Below are 16,843 nucleotides of genomic sequence, written 5' to 3'. Positions count from 1 at the left end.
AATGCAAAGACAAGATGGACCCTAGCTCCTATCGTCAGATTAAGTTATTAAATTCGGACTATAAAATTGTCACAAAAATCTTATCTTGCAGGTATAACAAATTTGCAGCTCATTTGATCCATGCGGATCAAAACAGGTTCTTAGCTGGTAGACAATTGGCCACCAACACCCACTTTCTTGCAGAAGCACTGGATTATTTTGAGGTTCAGAGAATTCCGGCTCTCGTGTTATTATTTGACGCGGAAAAGGTCTTTGACCTTGTGGTCTGGGAGACATTATTCTCAATTTTATATTCCTTTAACATCCCACGGTCATTGATACTCTTAATTTAGAGCTTATAAGGAATGCGGTGGCTAATATAATTATTAACTCTGAAGTAGTAGGATCTATTAAAATTAAGCGAGGCACAAGGCAAGGGTGCCCTTTATCGCCTGTGTTATTTGCATTCTTTATCGAACCCCTAGCAACAGCTATTCGAAATTGTGTTGATATTCGCCCTCCAATTCCAGCAATGCCCAAAATAAAGCTGTACGCAGATGACATCTTGCTGTTAATCAAGCCAACAGTGGAGGTACAATCCAAGGTCTTCAACTTGTTTGAGGACTTCGAAGCTTTAGGGGTTTATCGAATAAATAAAGGCAAGACGGAAGTCATACAGTGTGGGAGTGATACCATAAATCTACACCCCGACATTCAGCGCTCTGTTAAGTCTAACCTAAAGAGATACTTGGGAATGTTCTTCTCCAATCTAATAGAGGATCTATATAAATAAAATTTTGTTCCCTTAATAAAGAAGGTTAAAGGCTTGTTTTCCAGATGGAACCTACTCCCTCTGTCTATAATAGGACATGTGGCTCAGATTAAAATGTCTGTGTTGCCGTTATTTAATTTTCTGTTTTCCTCAATTCCTTGCACTTTATCGGGCTCTTTTTTTTCTCAGGTCGAGTCAATGTTTACAGCCCTTATTTGGGCAAAATAAACCACGCCTAGCACTTAGCACTTTGTATGAAGATTTAGATCAGGGAGGTTTAGCACTTCCCAATCTTAAAAGTTATTATGATGCGTACTTTGCGCAATACTTAACAAGGTTCAAGCCTCCACCACAAGTACATTTCTACTCCAACATTTTTATCAATCTTATGTGTCATGATAGTCAAATTCATTCCCCCCTACTAATGTTTAGGTCTCCAAAGTTGGTCTGTTACAAGAGTCTGCAATGGCTTTTTAAAAGAAGGCAGGCATTTAAAAAAAAAAATATTCCATTCAGGTAATTAACTCTACTTCCTTAGTAGAAGAAATCCTCCCCTGATAGGTGTCAAACAACCCACATATTTGGCCATAAAATGGGCAGCAGCTGGCTATCTTAAAATTTCAGATTTTATAAGGAATGGTAACTGGGTGTCCAAAGCAGACATGTGCCAATTAGTGATCAATGACTTTATTCTAATGAGCTCTTATGGCACTGTATTTAAATACCTTGCTGAAACAAATGTCACCCCTTTTTGGCTCAAAATCAGTTGGTGGAGGATCTTTTAGTTAAGACTTCAGATAGGAAGCCAGGCGCCTGGAAGAAATATCTAGCTTCTACAAGGGGGGCTGATCTTGAATCCAAAGCTTTAAGGAAATGGTCAGAGCAGGAGAACTGCGAAATATCTCCCCATATTTGGTCTACGATCAACAGGTTAAACTTTAGTTCTTTAAGAGGGGCAAACTGGTGCAGGATGTTATTTTTTAGTAAATGGCGGCTGTATCGAACCCCAGTTGCCCTTGCAAAGATGTACCCCAATCAGTCCTCCCAATGCTTCCGATGTTTGAATTATCCTGCTGCTAATTGGTCACATACCATGCTCTGCTGTCCAAAAATGTATGTGTATTGGGTAGAGGTATTTGAGTATTTGGAAAAAGAATGTGATTTACAGTTGGAATTAAATGACAGGTTAATTTTATTTGGCTTCCATCCTGATCTCCCTTGTTTAGATTCAGTGACTAGATTTTTGTATATAGCTATGGCAATCGCAAGGTCACTGGTTTTACAAAAATGGCGTTCAGATTTAATTCCGTCAGCCCTGGAATGGGGTCAGAAGATGAGAAGGGTGAAGAAAAGTGAATATACCTATGTGGCAAGAATTGGGGGACTTAAGAAATGTAATAAAACATGGGGTTCCAGCTTTGACTAATAAGCAGAGGGAAGCGCTGCAGCTGCTGTCACATAGTGGAGGGGTGGAATGAGATTTTAGATCTTGTTAATTATTTATCTAACTATTTATTGTGTAAAGGTTTACTGGGGGCTTTTTTCATGCGATATTTGTACCTGGCGAAACTCTTTTTATAGAAGGCTAATAGATTTATAGTGACTCAGTAGTGATTTATATTGTCACAATAGACTTTTAATTCTGTGTATTTTTTTGTACGATATAATATTGCAATATGTAAATGTTTATGTTTGACAAACTTTGGCTTCAATAAAAAAATTAAAAAAAAATGTATGTACCACGCCGTCCAATGCGAAATCAACTTGAGGCAGATTGTAGAAATATTATTAAATGGTAAATCAGCCAACACGTTTCAGAGAACTCGGTCTTCGCTATTTTACACATCCAAAGAACTTCCACATGAATTGCTACATAACAGTGGGATCACGTTTGTTTTGAGGAAATGGAAATGACATTCTGTATATAAACTGTAATCTGAAAGGACTTTGGCACAGATGGGTGCATGCTAAAGTTGCTGCAGATTATTGACATGCCACGATTGGACAGGGCTAGGTTGAAGAGATGTCTGCAGGGGCCCAGCTCCGTGAAAAAGATGGGATTAGTCTGTCAATGAAGATATAAACAGTTTGCTTAGAGGCAGTCTCCTTCTGAATTTGGAAAGCTAGTTAAAAATACAAATGTTAAAGGGGCCTGGTGTTTCAGCTAAAATGTCAGCAGCTCGCTCCCTGGTTGATTTGCGAGCCACCTGCAGAATAATTATTATACCAAACCAGATAATGCTAAACAATGCTCACAATTGCAAATCCCAAGCAAATTGGGACATTGCAGTGATATGATAGCATGGGGCGTACTTTATCCATCTACACACATTTATTGTGCTCTATTATATTTGTGTTGCACAAAGTTCACTAGGAAAACAAGCTTGAATGTCAGCCATTTTAAGAAAGACAAAGAACAAGCTAAAATGTCAGCCATTTTAAGGACAGTTCAAGCCTGATTGTTAGCAATTTTAAGGAAGCAATAACGAACAAGCATGATGGTCATCCTAAGTGAAGCATACTTCGCCATGATTTGGGGTTGTATTCACATTTACATTGTAATCCACTCCAACGGTATATAAAAATGTTTGTATTTGGTTGTGTGGTTTTCTGGAAAACCCACATTTGTTCAAACTTCCAACAAATGCCCAACAAATATGCAATATTCTTATTCATCCAAAATGTTTGCATCAAAATAACCCATAGTTAGCAGAAGATCACTGCAGATTAATAATTTATCCTATATGTTTGCAGAGTGTTGAAAATGCTTTGCAAATGTGGTAGAGTTTGCTCTGTAGTCCCTAATCAGTGACATGGTGTCATCATAGTGTTCAATGTCAAAGATCTGTGTTAACATTGAGTGAGCACCACAGCAGATGTAACATCTTGGTACCCAATCAAAAGACCCAATCTACCTAATGCAGTGGATAGCGGTCTAGAGATCACCCAATTGTCCCTGATGCCCCCACATGGAGCATGACACAGAAGGAAGAATATGTCTGTGTCCAAAGACAGAACATTAGCAATTTCCAGATAAGCCTGTAGTGTCCAGGAACTATATATGTGTCCTCTGAGACACTAGATTTGACTGGGGGTACTGGGAATGTGGGATATGTGGTCCTGGTTTGTCGCTTCGCAGGACTAATGCTTTCAATCACTGGAGTAGAACCTGAAGGTGAAATTAAGACCTTTGCTCATTTTTGGGTCAAAGCCTACCAGAAAGCACAGATGTCTCATTGCAAAAAGACTTCTTGTGCATTCTGAAAGCTTCCATGTGAATGCATTTTGCCCACTGCGTACCATTGGCTTTGTGGTTTGTATCTCACATTTTCTGGCTTTCTATTTGCTGACTTTATTTGTGTTAGGCTGTCCACCATGTCGCTATCCTTCCAGAGGAGCAAAGCTTGTTCACCATTGCTCCTTGTATTCTTCCACAAGTCCTCACTTTCTGTAAATAGGCCTTTCCATTTGGTTCTTATCTTGTCAAATGTGATGCGCCTTCAAAGGCAGAGGTCAAATGTAAGGCCCCGTCTTCCGAGGGAGCTTGGTGTTGACTTTTTCTTTTGTGACTTCAAAGTGAAATGATTCATGTGACAATCTTGCTGGTACTGGGGAAGAAAATGGGTTGTACCTTGCACCCAACAAAATTTAAATGTCCAGAAATGAAGTATGCAAATATTTCAGAATATATCAGAACTAGGAAAGCACAAATAAACACTTCTTTTTATAATTTGGAAGTGTGGTGGAAACAAGGTTTTTATTATGATCAAGACAAATCATTACACTAGGTGTGGCCATTTATACACATTATGGTTTGTGCGTTGTATAGTTTTATCAGTAAAACGAAATGTGCAAATGTAAAGGTCATTTCAATTGAAAATGCGTTGTCTATGATAGCAGTTAACTACCACACTGTGCATTCTCCACTCTATGCCACTCCACTCCACTCTACTCTAGTCCACTCTACAATAGGACACTCCACTCCACCACACTCCACTCTATGCAACTTCACTCTAGGCCACTTTATGACACTTACCTGCACAACACTGCAACCTACCCTACAGCACTCCACACGATGCCACTACTCTTGATGACACTTTACTGCACTCTACGCTATTCCACTCTACTGCACTCCATGCCACTCTACTCTACTCTAATCCCCTCAACACTATGCCCCTCCACTCTATGCCACTCCACCTATGCTACTCTACTACACTACAGTCAATGCCACTCCCTTCTATGCTACTTCAATTTAGGCCACTCCACTCCACTCGATGACTGTACTACATTCAATGCCACTCCATGGACTCTACTCTACGCCAATATACGACACTCCACTCTTAGCCCTTCCACTCCATGCCTCTTCACTCCACTTCACTATTTGCCACTTCAGTCCATGACACTCCATGATATTCCACTCTACTCTTTGCCACTCTAATCACATGCCACTCCACCACTCTAAGCCACTTCACTTTATGCCACTCAACTCAACGTAACTCTCTCCACCCCACAACTCTGCCATACTCTACGCCTCTCCACAAAACTCTACTCTATGCCACTCTACAATACTACACTCTTAGACACTGCAATCTATGACACTTTAATCCACTTTACGCCCCTACATTCCATGCCCCTCCACTGTTCTCTACTCCTAGACCCTCCACAAAATTCCTGTCCTTGACACTCTATTCTACTGCACATGTTGCCACTCCACTCTATGACACTCTCCTTCTACGCTGCTAACTTTTAGCTATGATGAACAGCACCCACACTGGTATACAACATGATTAAGACACACTGGAAAAGCCAATACCTCTTGCATGCTTGTTTATTTCTTAATTTGCTTGTTGGTAGAACTGTACATCTCACCCTTTTTTAATCCTGCAGTAGGGATAACACAAATTACCTTACCAAAAAATTAAAATAGAATTTTAAACATACACCCATAGCAGTCTAAATATGCGACCAGCAGCACGACCAGTAGTTATATGCCAACCAAGGAAAGACTTACACTAGTTGATACTGCCCAACGGTATCGCCCCTAAAAACACACCACTTATTAAAAGTGACATTCGCACCTTAAAACCAAATCAGATTTGCGTCTGCGACAAACATTCGGAAAGTCATAACCCACACTAATGAACAGCCCTGAGGAGCCATACTAGTGACATATGGTGCTCTAAAGAGATGCTAATTAACTATAGCAATGTTTAATATCACTTTAAAGCTGTCAAAAGAGTAAATTGAGAACTTAACATTAGCTTTTGAGTCCTTTCTAGTCTGCCCTAGTTCAATTTGGGTCAGGTGGCACTGCAAAACACATATTGAGTTATGTCAAATTGTTGTCATTGCCTAGCACATGCACACAGACGTAGCAGTGAGTGGAGACCCCAACACAAGAGCAATGCTAAATAAAAGACAGAGGCAAAGGGTTGCAATTGAGGAACTTAATAGTATAGTATGGTTAAGAAATCAGCTATGTAAGAAAAATACACAAGAATACCTCCGTGAAAATTACACCAAAAGCATCCCTTGAAATGAAAAAGGAGCAATATCTCAAGAGCCTAACACTTGGTGACAGTCGGTTCATTCTGGGTAGGGGCCCTGATAAACCATAATCGGTTTTCCTGAAACAGCACTGTGTCTGTCAAAATAAGGAAACACGTAACAATAGGGGATATTATCCTGCTTTTGAAGTCGTGACCATAATCGTCAAAGTATCCTGATTGTCTGCAGCAACTATTTGCAGTGTAAGAAATGTAAGACTTTTCTTTTAGTACAAGCTTTCTCTTTGCTCGGTGTAGTACCTTTGCTATGAACCATTTTGCCACTCACTGTACTTTCTCTTTTTCACAGTGATTTGACTAGCCATTACCATGTAAGGAACCCTCACCCAAATATTACAGATACAAATGTAAGCAATCATAGCTGACTGATTATGAACAGTATTTATCAATAATATTTATATGAATTACTATTATCATTTATATATACAAGTTCTATCACAGGTTTGCCAAGCCTAAGACTTTGAAATAATCTGTTTTTATACCAAGTATTGCAAGAATTTGAAATGTGATCTACATTGTGTACATTTCTTAATAATGATATTCTAATGTACTAAGCTTTCTTATTATGCCTATGACAACACCATAGCAGTTGACCGCAAAATGCTGTTCTCATCACTAAACCTGAAAATTATGGGTCAGCTTAGTGCGAAACGGTGATGGTATGGCACAATAGAAATTGAATAATCCCTTGGCTTGCGTGCAAAAATTGAGTTACCTTAATAGAGCCATGATTTGTTCTCATACTTTATAAATAGAATCACATTATTATATTTATAGAAACACGTGTATATGTCTGTGTGTGTGTGTGTGTGTATATATATATATATACGTATACGTATATATTTATGTGTGAGTGTAGTAAACATTTTGAATAAATAATAGCATTTCACTAATAACTTTCTTACAGTAACATCGATTCACATACCAGTGCCAGGATCAAACATAGGTCACATCAGCTTATTTTATATTTATATAATTTAATAAATAGGCTAAGTCAAAGAGAAGAGATAGCTATGAATCCAATGTACAAAATCTGAAGCACAAACTTAATTAATCTTAGCCATCCCGCAATATGCATTTTCATCAACTACCGCATCATCAAACAAAGTCTTCCAAGAATATAGGCATACCATCATCACAGCTTCTTCTGAAAGTCTGTTGAATTGCGGAATTATACCCTCCCAATCTTACTAAGGCAGTAGTGATCTACATAATTACCTATTGAGTAACTAACAGTCAGTGGAACTTCGGAGTGATGGCCCACAAGCCATGTTTATAAAAAATAGGGAAGAGCAACTTGCTATCCTTGATTAATAATATGAGTGATTCAGAAAAGGGGGTGGTGATGAACAGAGTGTCTGAATTAAGCAGACCACTCTTACCCAGTCCAAAGATCAGGGCTTGATCCATCACCGTTATTTATCTCACTGCACCATCCCAGCTCAGAACCTGGCTATATGCAAATCAGTCTGTCCCTGGCCCAGTGCATCATGGGAACAGGGCAGACTAAACTACCAAGCCAATTCTTCACCAGAAAGGAGACAAGCTACCGGGGACCGGTTTCTGGCATTTCAGCCTTCTTCGGCCCGGCTTGCTTGAATCCTGATGGTGCAGTGAGAAAGGGACTCATGTCTGAGTATACCCTGCCACACCTATAGTGGCCAAAAACGATTCAGAAAAGGGGGTGGTGATGAACAGAGTGTCTGAATTAAGCAGACCACTCTTACCCAGTCCAAAGATCAGGGCTTGATCCATCACCGTTATTTATCTCACTGCACCATCCCAGCTCAGAACCTGGCTATATGCAAATCAGTCTGTCCCTGGCCCAGTGCATCATGGGAACAGGGCAGACTAAACTACCAAGCCAATTCTTCAACAGAAAGGAGACAAGCTACCGGGGACCGGTTTCTGGCATTTCAGCCTTCTTCGGCCCGGCTTGCTTGAATCCTGATGGTGCAGTGAGAAAGGGACTCATGTCTGAGTATACCCTGCCACACCTATAGTGGCCAAAAACGATTCAGAAAAGGGGGTGGCGATGAACAGAGTGTCTGAATTAAGCAGACCACTCTTACCCAGTCCAAAGATCAGGGCTTGATCCATCACCGTTATTTATCTCACTGCACCATCCCAGCTCAGAACCTGGCTATATGCAAATCAGTCTGTCCCTGGCCCAGTGCATCATGGGAACAGGGCAGACTAAACTACCAAGCCAATTCTTCACCAGAAAGGAGACAAGCTACCGGGGACCGGTTTCTGGCATTTCAGCCTTCTTCGGCCTGGCTTGCTTGAATCCTGATGGTGCAGTGAGAAAGGGACTGGTGTTGGATCTAGCCCTGATCTCTTGACTGGGTGAGAGCTTTCTGCTTAATTCAGAGACTCTGTCCCTCACCACCCCTTGTTGTAAATATTTTTGTCCACCCTAAGCGTGGAAGGGTATTCTCAGATGTGAGACCCTTGCTCATTGCACCATCAGGATTCAAGCAAACCGGGCCGAAGACGGCTGTAATGCCAGAAACCGGTCCCCGGGAGCTTGTTTCCTTCCCAGTGTAAGAATTGGCTTTTGTAGTTTGGTTTGCCCTGTTCCCATCATGCAGTGGGACAGGAACAGACTAATTTGCATACAGCCAGGTTCTGAAACTGGGATGGTGCAGTGAGCTATAAAACGGTGTTGGATCTAGCCCTGATCTCTTGACTGGGTGAGAGCTTTCTGCTTAATTCAGAGACTCTGTCCCTCACCACCCCTTGTTGTAAATATTTTTGTCCACCCTAAGCGTGGAAGGGTATTCTCAGATGTGAGACCCTTGCTCATTGCACCATCAGGATTCAAGCAAACCGGGCCGAAGACGGCTGTAATGCCAGAAACCGGTCCCCGGGAGCTTGTTTCCTTCCCAGTGTAAGAATTGGCTTTTGTAGTTTGGTTTGCCCTGTTCCCATCATGCACTGGGACAGGAACAGACTAATTTGCATACAGCCAGGTTCTGAAACTGGGATGGTGCAGTGAGCTAAAAAACGGTGTTGGATCTAGCCCTGATCTCTTGACTGGGTGAGAGCTTTCTGCTTAATTCAGAGACTCTGTCCCTCACCACCCCTTGTTGTAAATATTTTTGTCCACCCTAAGCGTGGAAGGGTATTCTCAGATGTGAGACCCTTGCTCATTGCACCATCAGGATTCAAGCAAACCGGGCCGAAGACGGCTGTAATGCCAGAAACCGGTCCCCGGGAGCTTGTTTCCTTCCCAGTGTAAGAATTGGCTTTTGTAGTTTGGTTTGCCCTGTTCCCATCATGCACTGGGACAGGAACAGACTAATTTGCATACAGCCAGGTTCTGAAACTGGGATGGTGCAGTGAGCTAAAAAACGGTGTTGGATCTAGCCCTGATCTCTTGACTGGGTGAGAGCTTTCTGCTTAATTCAGAGACTCTCTCCCTCACCACCCCTTGTTGTAAATAATAATATGAGTGAGCTGTGATCATACTAGACATCTCAGCAACATTTGACACAATCAACCATACCAATCTGTTGAACCTTCTGCAAACACTTGTAGCAACAGAAGTATTGTGTAAATTGGCTTATATAGTCCTGAGAAACCACACTCAATAAGTCAAACTGAAATCCCTTCCACTGCTATTACTAGCAGAATTCCATAAGAATCAGATCCTCAATCACTCAATTCAATGTCTACAAGAGAGCTTTGCCCAAATGCTCTATCCGCACCTCATCCATTGGATTAATGTGGATGATGCCCATCTATTTCAGTTAGGAAGAGAGATCTACAGAATGTCAAGTGCACCTACTTGAATAGACATATTACGGGGAACCTAGTCATGGTCCCCTTGGAATCCTCTATCCTATCCACTAGTCCTGAATCCATAGGTTCACCCCTAGTCCAGTCCTAAAAATATGCAAATTAGGTGTTTTGCATGGTACTAAACAGACGATATAGTAATCAAAATGTTTTTTCACATGTGTTAGTTACAGGCTATGCTTCATTTTCTGCTTCTCCCACTAAATGTGTGTTTCTTATTTCCATGGCTCTGGTGTGTTTCAAAGAAAATTGTTACCTATGCTTGCCTTCAAAAAGGCCACCAGCATTGCAAGTTCTTCATCTTTTTTTTCATTGAAGCAGTAAATGCATGATCCATTTTCAATGTGGTAATCTCCTTTGCTTAAATAGTACAGTTCCATTTTCATTGACATACTCGCCAACTACGTTCTTCCAGCCAAGCCCTCGCCACTGTACCTCGCATCAACAAGACCACCATGGGAGGCAGATCCTTTTCATACCTGGCTGCTAAAACTTGGAACTCACTCCCCGCTTACCTTCGCCTCACCCAGAACCACCTAGCATTCAGAAAGCAGCTTAAAACGTGGATATTTGACAAATAATCCTCCTCCCCTTCCTAAGCGCCTTGAAACCCTCTGGGTATGTAGTGCGCTATACAAATTTTTTGACTTGACTTGACTTACATAATGGTGTTTTCCTTTTACAAATGCTCTTTAGCAGAGGTTAGACACAGACACTGAATGTTGCAAAGCAATTCAAATGGTAAAAACACCCAAGCACCTTTTCCAGGAAAGAAGTACAGCTTTTGTGACGACCCCACAAGCTGCAAAATGTAAAGACATCAGCACAGATTGCGGCAGAAACCAGCCCAAAGAAACACAGGAAACTGTCACGAGTGTGTTTCTTCAACATGACCAAATAGTCTTTTAGTAGGAGTAATCCTTGTATTACCTCACTGAAAATTGATAAGTATTCCTCAAGTAACATTGGTGAAGGAGAAACAGTTAACCAGTCTCATTGAAACAGGTAAATTGTTCCATAACTGAGAAGCATGGTCTGAGAAGGGCTGAAAAGCGGAATAACTTTTCTTTCAGTAGGGGATCTTTAGGAAATAATTAACTTTGGGTCTAACTGAGGAAGAGACCCTAGAAATGTATTAATTAAAGAGAGATTTTGGCGTGTTAATGTGTAGTGCATTGTAAGTCACTTAAAAATGACAGAATGGGGGTGTTAGCTCGTGGAGCACAGGAATACGAAAAACTGATTACTTTAAATATAGCTCCTTTGGGAGTGCTGGATGCTAACAGCAAAGAGCTGTTTGAGTGTTTATTTATTTTTTGTATAAGAGAAGAGCTGTACGTTGGTTACTGCCTGAAGAAATATTAATTTCTGTTAACAAAACATGAAATTGAAATTATGCGAATATGGTAGCCAATGGAATTGTTTCAGTTTTGGGATTATGTTGTCGACATTCCTTTGGCCAGTAATGAGGCACGCAACAGCATTCACACAGGAAATTTAGGGAAGTACATTTTCAGAGAGTTATTTTAGTGAATGGGTGAGTTAGAGGCACTGGCTTTCATTGATGACATCAATCATGCATTTTACCTTTTCATAGCCAAAGGAAAGCAGATTATTATGAAAAATTATCCCTATGTTAACAGCAGGCAAGGGTAAAAAAGTAATTATTATAACTATGTCAAAAAACGCAAAGGCATACATGACAAAAACAGTCCGCAGGCACACATACTATTTGAGGACACAAATAGCTTGAAGCCAGGGAGCCCACAGCAGAGATCAACAGTTTGGGCTGCTCTTACTCTTCTATCATCTTCCAAAATTCATGTACTCTTTTGAAAATCACCCTTACCTGCTTTCTCCATTGTGTATTCATCAGTGCTTCATGCTTGATAGGAGTTTGCCTTGACTATTGTTTCTCCCAAAAACCCTCATGCTGTCACCAGCCTCTGGTTGTAATTTCACATTTGGTACAGTAAAAATAGATGACACTATGAAAAAGGAAAATGTTTTCTTAATACTGATTCAATCTGTATTTGGTACGCCAAATCCAAGACAGCTGGACAGAATTTGAATAATGTACACTTATTTATAACACATTGTCAGAAAGGCCAAATATGTCCCCTAATGCAATATAGACCAGTAATGCCTTTCAATAAGAAACACTAAATTTGCAAAATAATTCATCAATTTATTCCACCATTGTATTTATAAGTAATTTGAGTTCAGATATGCAATGTTATAATTTTACATCCATACATATGTGCACATTATGTGCTGACATTGGTGCAATACCCACATGACTTTAAACAAGACTCATCATCGCAGACTGTAAAGCTTGTGATTTGGGATATAAGATCCTGTGGCATCAGCTAATTTAGCAGATTGCTAACACCCTTTGTAGACCTGAAATATAGAGCTCACAACTCCTCTACTCATGAATTGGAGAAACTGAAACAGAACAACCCTACGGGATTAAACCATTCTTAAAACCTCAGTGGTAACACAGCCATATCAATATCTGGTTAATATTTGTCAGTGAGAGATTATTGTTAACCTGATTTTGTCTGGGTATTATCAGTTTTCCCTTGGAAAAGTTTGACTATCTCCAAACATATCTTCCCATGTGAACATCACTGACACTGATGGACTTTGTATTTTTCAGCAAATTTTATACCCCTTTACACACAGCATTTGTAAATTCCTGTTATTAAAACTTATGGAATTTATACATGTAAACCTGCATTTTATTTCTTATGAAGGTTGAGTAATACTACTTTTTTAACTCCTTAGGTTGTTTCCTAAAGTCTGCAGTGTGTTGCCATAAAGCTATGGTTTATAAATTAAATTGGATCTAAAAACGTATTTGAGCCTGCTACCACTCTTTTGACCTTTTGGATGAATCCTCGACACAGACAGTGATGCAAGTTTGTATTTTTAAGAAAATCTCATACATATTTTATATTGTGTTTTTTTATTCCTGAAATTTATGGATCTTGTAAATGCAAATATGCTCTTAAGATCTTATGCATGCTGAACAATTGTATAGTAAATAAATCCTTAGGCCGTTTTTTAAAAGTCTGTAGTGGGCTATTGTAAATCTTTTTAAGTTAAAATAGATTTATTTGTGGTTTTATGATATTTTTAACTTGTGATTAATGTCATTTTTAAAGTTCTACGTTGATGATTAATTATGAATAATTAAATAAAGATCAATGATATCCTGAAGTAAAGAGAATTATACTACAGCCTTATAGCCTGAGCTAGCGGCCAATACAGGCCATTACAGGCCCGCTCCAGCGTTAAAGGCCCAAGCCAAAGTTTGTGTGCCTTTAACAAGGGAGTGGGACTTTAATGGCCTGTGTAGCCCAGCTACAAAGGGCTATAAGGCTATTGGAACATTCTGCCACTAGAGGGCACAAGGTTCTAACAAATAAAACAAAGGCCTCTCAGAGCCTGAGGGGGTTTAAATCCCATCGGGCTCCAAGAGGCCTTTGTTCACAGCAACAGCTGTGAACAAACACTACGTGGAATGTTGCTCTGCTGGCTTTTACCGACCCGTAGAAGCACCGAGCACTTCATTGTATTCAATGGAGTCCTCCACATTCCAATGTTTTAATATTTATTAGTGTTTTTTGACTGTGGGGAGGAGAGATGACTTACAAGAGGACAACTCTTGTGTGGGATCTGTTGGCCCTTCACACCTTCAACAATATGACTATAAGTAGCATAATACGGCTCTCAACTGAGGTGCATATATGACTCATGCAATAATGTTTTTTCACGTATAGCAGTTAAAAGCAAAGACATTTAACCAGAAAATAGGCACGTGGGATTAAATCTGCGCAGTGGTATAACATCATATCAAATTGGCTTAAAATGCTTGGACCAAGCTGTTTCCCTCAGTATATTGGCAGTAATATGAAATATGCGATGCAATACTTTCTCACGTTAATTGTGCTTTTCTATGTTGCGCCACAGTTTTTCATAGCATAAGTATGTATTCTCCGAAAAATTACAGCTATAACTTTAGTTATTCATCAGCGAAAGCAAACTGGGCAAAACCGTGAAATTCGCCAGTTATAACGTGCCGGATTTGCAATTGTACTACCTGGTAGCGCAGTGCTGTTACTCGCACGCATGGTTTCATCCGGACGCAAGAATACCGTAACTTTGACCTGAGGCGAACCTTGTGCTCCCGGAGCAGTTATCCACAGTCCTGCTCAGGGGGGTCCCTAAGGACCCACATGACATACAAACCATGTCCACCGCCAGCAGGGCGCGGGAGAAGCTGAGACGGCTGACGGGCGCTGTGTCTCTATATTCTTCCGCCCTCCCTCTCCAGAATGCTAGATGGCTCCAGATATCAGGCGAATGACTGGTGCAACGCACCCTGACAACGTTCGACATTACCTAAGTAGGAGGCCTGTATCCGGAGGGGCACGTCTTCTCACTAGATGACGACTTATGCAACCAAGACAGTAGTTTCATGGATAGGTTGGTCATGGGCTGCATGCAGTCAGCTCTACGGTCTACACTACCCACGTTCCTGGTCGTACCCAAATCCTTTCCCCCTCTTATACTGATAATAAAAAATTCTAACAGGGCGCATTTAATTTAAAAATTACACAAAGCTTGTGCTAGTATGAGGCCGGTGAGTAATACCAAGGTCCGCAATGACTGGGAAATAGTCTTAGGCAGCCCGATAACGGATGAGCAGTGGGCCAAATGTTGTGCTGTCACTAAAGAAGTCTCACTTAACAGTAGGCACAAACTTCATTTCATGCCGTGTCTACTTCACCCCAACTAAAGCGCACAGGATAGACCCATCCAGACCACACACTTGCCTGAAATATGCTGCGCCACATGCCGACTTCGCACACCTTGCATGGACATGTCCCCAGCTGCAGGCTTATTGGGAAGGCATTCACTGCACACTAGGGAAAATGATCAACTTGCCCTCATTACAACTCCGGAAGTAGCCGTATTGGGATACATGGTAAATTTCCCTAAGGGGATCAGATGGTTGGCGTAGCTGGGCCTCCAACTGGCAAAAAGAGAGGTTCAATCCACTGGGGCAGGAGAACATCCACTAAAAAGATTGGCTGAACAGCTTGGCATATTGAATGTGAATTCTAAGACCTATGCAGGTATTATGCCCTGCTCCTCCCGTCCAAAAGATATATGGGGCCCATTCCATACATACGTAGAGGTTTCCAAACAGGATTCTAACTCTCAACTAGACAACAGCATTGTCCAGGAGGGTGTGGGGTGACAAATGTTTAAAGTGCTAACAAACTCAGTGTCAGATACCACTGGCAATTTTCACATACTTGAATACCTGATCGTAGTAGTTAACTATGTTGGTCTCTTGTAACAATGGGGTACGACGAGGATTGGGGATGGGTGGCGGCCCCAGGAAGGATGAAGTTACGGTAATATTGTATTCATCGTAATGGCCTTGTCAGAAGCAGCTTCTATTGAAATTTTAAACTGTATCTGTTGATTATGCGATGATTCCTTTGTGATCTCTAGTGAACGAAGTTTCACATATGTATATTTTGAAACAATGGAAAAAATGGAAAATAAAGTTAAAAAATAAATCGCCAGTTATGGTATGTAATGCCACAGGTCATGCCATCCACTGTGTTTTGCTCGTAGTAGGCAGCTTTTTTCCTGTGCCATTAGAAACTGTGGACTGAGCATAGTGGTAGGAGAGACACATGGTCTGCATTGCATAGTATAACCAATGAATTTCAGGGGTTACTAGGGTTGAAATTCCTAACTCATAACTAACCTTTAACTGTGTTTCTTGTGGATTGTTTGGGGGAAATGTCATTCACCAGCCATGTGCGTATTTGGAGTGATGCATGGACTTCAGTCATTTTTAGAGGCTCAATCCAATGCGTAAGGCCAGCCCCCACTGCACGGGTGTGGACTGTGGACAGCAGAGCAGGGTGCTTTCGCAGGGCCAGACATTTGGCCAGACGTGCATCACTAGCCTAGGCCTCCTACCCGATTTTTCTCTTGACCATAGTCAGTTATTGTACATGTCAGTGTTTTATAAAAATGATGAGTTTTTTTGACAAAATGGCTTTTTTGACACACAAAATAAAGGCTGTGTAATCATGAAAATCACGATGTAACCATTGAATACTATTTTTGACCTCATTTCCCCCACCCTTGAGTGCCCCCAGCACCTTCTTAGCGTCAGGCACCCCTCACAGTGCCCTTCTTTGTGGCGATTTTTTTTTATCACACCACAAAAATCACAATTTTGTAGAAAATTAACATTTCTAAGAAAACAGAAAAAAAACATTCTCTTCTTCAAACAATCAGACTTATAAAAAACATCAAAATATGAATGATTACAATTGTGATTTTAGAAATCACGATTGTAAATGTCCAAGATATAGTAAAGTGTCAACCCTTTCTGGCATATCCACCATCTCAACATCTCGAAAACTACTGAATGAATTCCTAGCAAACCCTAAAAAAGCATGCTTTCCGAGTCAAATTCTACTTTTAGGAGAAGTTTGGCATAAATCTGTTCAGTGGCTTAGCTGCAAGCAAGGTAATTCGTTTATAATTCTCTGGAACAGTTATATCATGATGGTCTGGTTTTAGAAGGGGCATGAGAAAAACAGACTTCCATTTGGGAGGGACTATGTCTAAGGAAATTCAGAGATTGACAGTATGTAGATTAACAGACCAATAGTCTGAA

The 16,843-nt window shown here is 40.7% G+C and overlaps 1 protein-coding gene across 4 annotated transcripts in view; it reads right to left on the bottom strand.

Moving 5' to 3' along the window:
• Positions 1 to 16,843, bottom strand: part of CDK14 (cyclin dependent kinase 14) — a 2,039,605-nt gene that overhangs the window by 343,274 nt on the left and 1,679,488 nt on the right. For all 4 annotated transcript variants that reach the window (XM_086941837.1, XM_086941840.1, XM_086941838.1 and 1 more), the window contains one exon: positions 11,972 to 12,110. In XM_086941837.1, coding sequence (XP_086797963.1) covers positions 11,995 to 12,110 — 116 coding nt within the window. In that variant the 3' untranslated portion in view covers positions 11,972 to 11,994. The remainder of the gene's footprint in view (positions 1 to 11,971; positions 12,111 to 16,843) is intronic.

Source organism: Lissotriton vulgaris, chromosome 10 (genome assembly GCF_964263255.1).
Source record: "Lissotriton vulgaris chromosome 10, aLisVul1.2, whole genome shotgun sequence".
In the NCBI taxonomy this organism is placed as follows: domain Eukaryota; kingdom Metazoa; phylum Chordata; class Amphibia; order Caudata; family Salamandridae; genus Lissotriton; species Lissotriton vulgaris.
The sequence above is the reverse complement of the archived record's forward strand: the minus strand, read 5'-3'. Positions and strand labels throughout refer to the sequence as shown.